At 28.8% G+C, this 9,652-nt stretch overlaps 1 protein-coding gene across 1 annotated transcript; it reads left to right on the top strand.

Annotated features, from left to right (window-relative positions):
• Positions 1–6,901: 6,901 nt before the first annotated feature.
• Positions 6,902–9,147, top strand: LOC119664006 (adenosylhomocysteinase-like 1). The gene is made up of 2 exons (XM_038073589.1): positions 6,902–8,076; positions 9,048–9,147. The coding sequence occupies exon 1, from the start codon at positions 6,903–6,905 to the stop codon at positions 7,989–7,991; it is 1,089 nt and encodes a 362-aa protein (XP_037929517.1). The 5' UTR covers position 6,902; the 3' UTR covers positions 7,992–8,076; positions 9,048–9,147.
• The last annotated feature ends 505 nt before the right edge of the window (positions 9,148–9,652 follow it).

Below are 9,652 nucleotides of genomic sequence, written 5' to 3'. Positions count from 1 at the left end.
ATCTGCATTCAATTTAGTTTACTCTCGATCTATCAATCTTTTGTTGCCAAATTGAAAATTTTTAGTGTAATCTAACATTTCTGTAGTTGTGTTATTGAACGTATAATATTTCATAAATACATATGTCGAATCATATCACATTTTATTGTCAAATTATTTAAAACAGCTGTTAATATCAGAGTAATCTTGCTACTCAGGCAGAGTATCTAGAGTGTTATAAACTAATTTTGAGTGTTTTGCATAAATTTTAAGTGTTATATATAACGCTCGAGACTTAACAATCGAAAATGGCATAAGAGAATTTTTAGATTAATATATCGAACATTAAAGCATTACTTAGCTTAAGCGTAGATTGATAAATATACCTTAAGACTATTAATACAGTTTTAGATTTCCTTTGAGTAGTCATCAAGTGAGGTGTTCAGTTGTGATTTGATTTCACTTTGAATAGAAGTACCAGTGCAGTGGATAGTAACTTATATCCAACAATACTCAATGCTTCTTTTATGAAGAAGAATAAAATACTTTTGAAGTTTCATATCCAACAATGATGAAATTTTCTATTATGAGGGTGTATATCTGTGCATTTAAGTGGGTAGAAGTGACAGTCTACTGCACCAAAACCCACAAGAGTTTAAAAAAGTTTTTTTTTTTTTTCAATTTTTAAATAACATAAGTATGTAAAAGTACTTATAAGTATAAGTATTGATGCTTTCAGAGTATTCACGAGATGGTATCAATACTTTCAGTTTTACAAACAAAAATGGTTTGGGGTTTTATAATATATCTTTTCAATCAATTTCCGTTAGTTTTTCTTATAAATGTAAACCAAAAGAACTCAGAGGTTGCGATGTATCATTGTCTCTTCTCATTATTCAAAAATAAAATGAAAATATAGATTGATAGATGATAGATGTTTGTTTTTCTTACAAAGAAATAAGAGTTTATAAAATTTCTTACTGTCAGTAAGAAATAATAGTTTATAAAGTATTATGATAATAATAATAATAAAATTTTAAAGGCCCACATTTGATTTCGGTTCCAATGACTTCAAACATAATTAACATAATTGTTATAAATGAAAACTTCTAATTCATATACTAAAGTATTTGAATTAAAGACTGAAAATGTTCTTATTATTAACGGACTGACTAAATTTGTTGCTGATATAGTCCGTCACACAAATATGTATTCTTCAATGAGTTGACTGAATTCCACTCTGCAATCCGCTTTTATTATAGATATCTGGGTAACTGACAGTACAAAAACTGAGGCTAATATCTTTGAGATTGTATCTTTTTTGTCTAATATAAAATCCTAAACTGGTGCCATTAAGAACTAATTGTCTTTTTGAAGTAGTGCCTTTTAGAACTAATTGTGTATATAGACATACCGTATTTGGAATGAAGCAATATATATTTCATTATTAGTGAAAAACTTCTATAAGATTTATATTAGTTTTGTTGAAAGTACATAGAATAAAACATTTTTAAAATAATATCTGAATGAGTATCGCAAGAGGATAGAAATATATTTGTATGTATCTATGTATATCTCTGTTTAAATGCATTGGGCGGTGCCCGAGTCATGCATAACTAAATTATTTAAACTGAAATCAGTTGTCAGTTCAGTCATATTTTTATCTATTCCAACTAACAAAATAATAATCAACATTTTTAGAGTTTACAGAAAGGTGTAGTATTAGCGTTAAAAAAATAATTATTATTAGAATTTTTTAATACCAGTAGAAATCGCTGTTTTGATTTTTTTATTATTTATTATTTTATATCGAATTTATTGCTCAACTTGGTTTTTGTTTAAATGATTTACTACAGCGACGGTTTTAAGACCCGTCCAATGTCATCATGTGATTTATGATTAAGTCTCGAATGCTTTACTCTATTTTAAATTATTGTTTATACACGATTTATATATCGATTTCGAAATCTTTAGGTGTACGTGTGCGTTTATTCTTATCAATATAACATTTTTATTCAAATTATTTATATTATTACTAACTGACGTCAGTGTGAGCGTCCGCAGTTATTAAATTAAATGAGACATAAACCAAAAGTAATTCTGGCAGTAGCAACAAGTCTTACTTGTTGAATTTGATAATTAACACTAATTAGTCGATAGCATGTATTTGGTGTGACACGGTAACATCTTCGAAAAATAATAGATTACAGACGTCTGAAAAAGACGTTTTCAATTATGAAAAGTATGCTAAACTCATAAATAGAAAGTAGAGTAAGTGATTACTGTGGTAGTCATCCAAGTTGACTAAGAGTCTACTAACTTCTTAATTAAAATGAATAATACAACACCTATCTGCTATTTTTGCAGACAATTGTTTCTTATGTTAACGTAAATATAGTAATTTTGAACCCATCACAATGCCACTTGATTGACAGCTCACTTGTTTTTTCCAGTTAAAGTTTAGTCGTTCAAATAATAAATATAATTTTAATATGCAGACAAGTTAAAAATGAAAATGATAATTTAAGTAACTATAAATTGCAAAGCTATGTTACGATTGATTAAAAAATCAATCAAGTTATGTTAGAAACCTGTCAGAATGGACTATATTTGAAACATTGAACATTTTATACAGATGTGTTCTATAGAATTTCTTCAGAAAATATTTTGCCGTTTTTAACGTAGCTAACAGCACTTATATATCAGCTAACAGCACTTATAAGCCAGGTAACAGCACTTATATGCCAGCCAACAGTACTTATATACTAGTTAACAGCATTTACATGCCTGAAAAAGAAAGTTTTTAGACTGTCAATGATGATTTCAATTAATAATATGTTCCGGTATGTGTTAGGTATACTATATTTAAAACTTTTGAATTCTCTTGGCCAATGAAGGTCATGCTTAAACACCTATAGGTCCAGAATTTTTGGTGTTAGCTCTATAACATTTCATCATTGATTCAATGCTTTGTTTAGTTTTTGCACAAAGTAAGTTGGTAACGGAAAGCCTTTGAAAGATTCTGACAATAAGCTGACGAAATTTCTCATACAATTAAAGAGGAAGGACCTCAGATTAATGGTACCAATCTGTGTTGTGTCCTGATCATTATAGGGTACATAATAAGCAACTTGCGATGTAACGGAAAGATTTGCAGAAGCATCCGACAATCAACGATTTCTTATGCATTTAAAAGAAAGTACCTTATAGTCATAAAGATGTAGGTTGGCACCATATAGTCAATATGAGTATTATAAATAATCCAATATATAAATCATATTTCGAAGATGTCAACAACTCAGAACACTTCGTGTGTTATTCTCCAGTGTCCAGCAAGAACTAAAATGATATATTTGAGTTAAGACATCTTGAGCATGAATGATGTTAATGTGGTCTCTCTAATCGATCTACTTAAATTGTTTTAGGAAGCTAAGAAATTAGATTTGAGATAGTATAAACTGTTTTTAGTACTTAACAATTCTATTGGTTTCGAGCACAATGGTCAACTGATTTAGTGGTTTGGTTTTATTCTGTCCTACGCTTAAGATAAAAAAATTTATTAAATGTTACCACTGTTAATTCTTTTCATATTTATATGTTTAATGTAGTTTTAAACTATGTGTTTAAGAACTATTTCCTTGTTTATCTAAAGAATAACCTGGTTCGTTGCCGATATCTGCTTCTGCTCTTACCTTACCTTATGTCTAGCTATTAGATCAAAAAAATTCCATTGATCTCATGTTTTTAAGTTATATTGCTTGTATAATAATTATTATCTGGCTATTTTATATGTATATAATTATTTAATAATTCAATAAATTTAATAATTTAATAAATCATTATTTTATTATTTAAAAATAATAAAAAATTCTGTTGTTGCATTTTAACTGCTGTTCGATAAGAACCTCTCCATTGAAAACAATATTTTATATTAAGCATTTAGTATTAAAACGGACGTTAAAAATCAATTTAATGTAGTATTATTTTTAATTTTAAAATATTTCAATAAATCAAATATTATGGCTCATAATTCTTTTTTATCTTCTTTACTAAGCAATTATTTTGTATTTAATTTTTAAAATTTCCGCAATCAAAATTTCTTATCTTGTGGCATAATATAAATAATTTCGTATACTGAATTCAACGATTTTGATTTGCTTTGTAATTAATTTTGATATTAGTTTGAGATAAATTTGATCAATTGCATTTGTTTATGGAATATTATATATTAATCATAATTTTAAATTTATCTTATTTTCACATAAATGTATGTTTGGCCATTTGTGTAGCTATCAAGATTGAATGTACAAGCAGCGGATGGTTTTACTCTCATTGGAACACTTATCTATGACAATTAATGATGGTGACAATTCATTGTAGTTTCGTAATTCGTAAGAACAACAAATCAATTATCTTTCCAAAAAGATGACAGAACAATACGAGTTATAACAATAATATTCAAGCTTCTTTTAAAAAACTACTTGCATTTAATAAACATCCACAAAAACTTCTTGTTTATCTTATAAATAGGTTAATAGAAACTAGATAGATCCGTTTTTAGCTACCGTAAATTCAACATATTCGCTTAACTTTTTTTTGTTTGAAAAATATTATAGTGAAGAAGTGCGGAGTCTGATTTTTTTTCGATTTTTGTGGCTAAAACATATATAAATCAATTTATTGAAATCATTATCATCATCATCCGTGACTATACAGTCCATGTAGGACCTAAGCCTGTTTAACAACATCCTTCCATTCTTCTCTGTTTTTTGCTGTTGTTTTCCAATTTCTTCTAAATCCTACTGCACATTCTCTTTTCATCGTTTTCTTGGTCGCAGTCTTCTTCTGCTGGTTCCACTTTCGTTGTCATAAATCTTACGCGATAGGCTCATATCCGACATTCTTATCATATCTTACTTTTTCATAAATTTGTTGATTGTATTACCTTTAACTAGCCGTTCTAGCTCGTGGTTGTACCTTATGCGATAATCCCGTACCCATAATACTATATACTTCATTTACAAAATATTGATATGTAATAATTCAGATGTCTAATAGGTACAAAAATACTCTTTCCTCTTTTTTGTTTAGTTGCATAAATAAAAAATATACGACTACATCTATAACACTATTTACTTTTAATAGCACTTGTTTCTACAGAAACTACTACTCTTGTCATTCTCATCTTCCTGTTGAGTCCTAGTATTCATACTTTAAAAACTATTTTCTTTTATATCATATAATTTAAAAACATTAAAGCTAAAAAAAACATTACATTAAAAACATTACAGAATTATCCGCGTCGGTGGCACGGAGATACGGTGGGAGGAAAGGATAAAATATCTAGGGGTCACTTTTGACAAACGGCTTAATTGGTATAAACATATGAAATGCAAACGGAATAGTTGCTCTAAAATTCTACATCTCCTTAAGCCGCTGTTTAATAATAATCGCTTCAACCTCAAAAATAGAAAGTTATTATTTACTCAAATAATTAGGCCAGCACTACTGTACGGATGTGTAACTTACAGCAAAGCCTCAAATACTGCTATAAAGCAATTACAGATAGCACAAAATCTGGCTTTAAGAAGACTAATTACGATTTCTTGGTATATTAGAACAACAAACATGCATAGGAATCGACTCAGTGAAAAAGTATATCAAGGACAGAGCCCTAAAATTATTCACAAAAGTTGATACGTTGCCCAACCCCGCTCTAACAAACCTTAAGTCCACCTCAGGACGATCTACGGTCCGTCATTAGTTAGAAAATAAATAAATGATAATGTTTTTAGTATAGCTAAAGTTTAGTGTGGGGCAGGGATAAGCCCTCCAGTCACAATAGAGTAAAAGTGCGCAATAGCACTAACTCAAATCATAATAATAACAACAACAACAATTTCATGCAGAATTTTTTTACGAATATATATTTTTTTAATGCTGTTAACTGGCACTTTTTGTTGTATTATTTTTTCTAAACCTTTTCAATAAAGGCTCACATATGTGCCTAATGAGCTACGGCTCCTTTAGAATTGGACTACCACTGGTATCTATTAATATATAGCTACAATAGTTGTAATATAATTTAATAATATAATATATCTATTATATACATAATAACATATATAGTTTTTGTGATACATGTATATAAATATATATCAAAATATATCTATAAACACTATATCTGTTATACATATTCTATTGTTTTTGCCACTATGGCACTAGTTTTTTTTTTTAAATATATGAGTACATTTCAACTAAAGTTGATCAGAGACTGAGATATGCACAAGTGAAGTGAAGGGGTTTACTTCGTTATTAATTTTTTGCAAAAGTATTTTATTGAAACAGACACTTTCAATATCGGATTTAATTATTTTGGTTAATTATTTTTTTTAGTATAGTATGATAATAACGTAAGGTTTACGGTATAGATAAATGAATCTCATTTATAAGCAGATACAGATATATTACTTTTATATATAAATTGTTTATTGGTTATTATTTTAATTATAATTATTATGGTTGTTAATTATAATTATTATTGCTTTTGACTGATTTTTTCTATAGACAACGCATCAGCTTTAAGTTGCTTTTTTAAGAAATTTTTGGAGCGAAAAATGTTCAAAAAGTTTTGGTGAATTGCAAATAAGCATATAGCTATCTATATGTTTCTTGTAGTAGCTTGTAGTATTCAATTTTTAGAGAAATGTTTTTTGTGACTGAGACCATACCAAGAAGTTATCTTCGTTACTGTGAAACATTGATTGTCATTCACCTACAAACAGGTAGTTAATAGTTCTCGAAAAATGGTGTGGTTCAAATTATAGTCAAATTACCCTCCCAAAATTGTATTTAACTAATAATGGTTGTTAATATTACTAATATAATTTAATTATTTCTATAAAATATTATAAATTATTAAGATGAGATTATTAAAACATTATATTAATAGCAATAATCTCTTTCAGAATGAAGTCGCCGCTGCCTTAGCAGAATCGGACATACCAATTTTCGCATGGCGTGGTGAAACCGAAGAAGATTTCTGGTGGTGCATTGATCGTTGTGTGAATGCTGAAAGTTGGCAACCAAATATGATACTTGATGACGGAGGTGATGCTACCCATTTGATGCTTAAAAAATATCCAGCAATGTTTAAACTTGTCAAGGGTATTGTGGAGGAGAGTGTAACAGGTGTACATCGTCTGTATCAATTGTCGAAAGCTGGCAAATTGACTGTGCCTGCAATGAATGTGAATGATTCTGTAACAAAAACCAAATTCGATAATCTTTATAGTTGCAAAGAATCTATATTGGACAGCTTAAAACGTTCAACCGATGTTATGTTTGGCGGCAAACAGGTTGTTGTATGCGGGTACGGTGATGTTGGCAAAGGTTGTGCACAAGCTTTAAAAGGACAAGGTTGTATAGTGTATATAACAGAAATCGATCCAATATGTGCACTACAAGCAAGTATGGATGGTTTCCGTGTTGTGAAATTGAATGAAGTAATACGTAATGTGGATATTGTGGTCACAGCAACAGGCAATAAAAATGTAGTTGTACGTGAACATATGGATAAAATGAAGAGTGGCTGTATTATATGCAATATGGGACATTCAAATACCGAAATTGATGTGAACGGTTTGCGTACACCCGACTTAACATGGGAAAAAGTACGTTCACAAGTTGATCATATTATATGGCCAGAAGGTAAGTATATTATTTTACTGGCTGAGGGACGTTTGGTCAATTTGTCGTGCTCCAGCATACCATCATTTGCTGTGTCAATTACTTCCGCTACACAAGCTTTAGCTTTAATAGAACTTTTCAATGCACCTCCTGGCCGTTACAAATCAGACGTTTATTTGTTACCGAAAAAAATGGATGAGTATGTGGCAAGCTTACATTTGCCCACATTTGACGCACACTTAACTGAGCTCAGTGACGAGCAGGCAAAATATATGGGCCTTAATAAAGCAGGTCCTTTTAAGCCCAACTATTATAGATACTAAGCGGTAGATGTGTGCGTATACTGCCAACGAAAGTATTGCTAATGCTTCAGTGACGAAGAAAAGCTACAATAATTATTTATAAAAGGTATAAAAAATATATATTTAAAAACAAAAACAAAAAAAAAATATATTAAAAACAAAACACGAACACAAAAAACCTAAATGTTGTATATGTTTAGTTGATATAAGTTAGAAATGTTGAAGGATATGACAAATTGTGACCAATCAATTTGTGAGGTTTAAGTTACTATGAAAAAGAATATGAAACTTTATGTGAGAAGAATGTAGAAAATGTTTTACACAAACAAAAAAAAAAAAACAAAAAAGCAAACACTTATCAAAATTATTAAATAACAATGAATCCGTATCTTTGCCGTTAATAGAATTTATTTTTTACATGTTTCTTGATATGTTTTATATATACGCCTATTTATGTTAAAAGTGGGTTTCTGGTTTCAAGTATATTATAGCTTATCATTTGCTTCTAATCTAAATTTTGATTTTTAGATAGTTACAGTTTTATATATAAAGTAGCGTTAAAAATAATATTCGAACTATTATTTGATTATACTTGAGCTCAAAGGTTAAGTTTTAAATATCGTGACGTTCGATTAAGCTTGAGCTATTGGTTCAATAAAACACTTCAAGATTCCGAACATCACTGAACACTCTAAAAGTTAAAATAATTTGAAAAATTTAAAAGTTATATTTAAGACTTCTAATGTTCGAATAACTCGCTTACTTCAAATGTTCGAATAACTCAAACACTGCTTTGTGTTTGGTGTCATTGAAATACTTGACCTGCTAGTCTTTGAGCTCAGCACAGCTTAATCTAATTAAAGTATAACAAGCCACAAATATCTATAACTGCTAATAAAAATAGAATCCACAGAGTATATTACGCTGTAATAATTAGTTCAATCATATCCATATTTACCATACTAAAGTATTTGAGAATATTAAATATGCTACTAATATATATTTCATACCAGCTCTCTTATAAGTAGTACTTTACAGATATAAACACATATTAATAGTGTTCAATTTTTATTTTAGGAGCCTGAGAATTGAATCTGAATTAATAGAGATAACTGTTACTATATATTCCATATAATGCCATCCAAAACATCTATTTATATATCCCACCAAGTTTCAAGAAAAATAAAATTTTAATAATTAAAAAATATTTATTTATTTTAATTAAATAAAAACATGAACTTTATATTTTCCTATAAATATTTTCCTATATATCACAACATACATTAATAAATATTACACTATTTTGAGCTCTTAAGTATTTGATCTATAAGTATTATGGTAATCGTTTTTGACATATCTCGATCTGTCTTTAACAGTGCTGTGCATCTTATAAATTCCAGAAGTGATTTGATTCAATGATTCGATAATGTGAACTATTAGATCAACCACAAACGTTAGGTTCGTGATTACACTAAAAACTTGTAGGCCCCGGCTTAAAACTAGTTCAATTTACAACTCTGGTTTTTACGTATACCTCAATAAATTCCTCTAATATATAATATTTTAATGCTATATGTGCTATCGTATATATTGTTTAGAATTATATGATATGAGTTGATGTAACTAATATATTATAAAATACATATTTAATTAATTTATTATTTGTCTTTATATCTACAGAT

The sequence above is a fragment of the Teleopsis dalmanni genome, unplaced genomic scaffold (assembly GCF_002237135.1).
Source record: "Teleopsis dalmanni isolate 2A unplaced genomic scaffold, ASM223713v2 unscaffolded_contig_1275, whole genome shotgun sequence".
NCBI classification, from domain to species: domain Eukaryota; kingdom Metazoa; phylum Arthropoda; class Insecta; order Diptera; family Diopsidae; genus Teleopsis; species Teleopsis dalmanni.
This window is presented reverse-complemented; position numbering and strand designations above follow the sequence as displayed.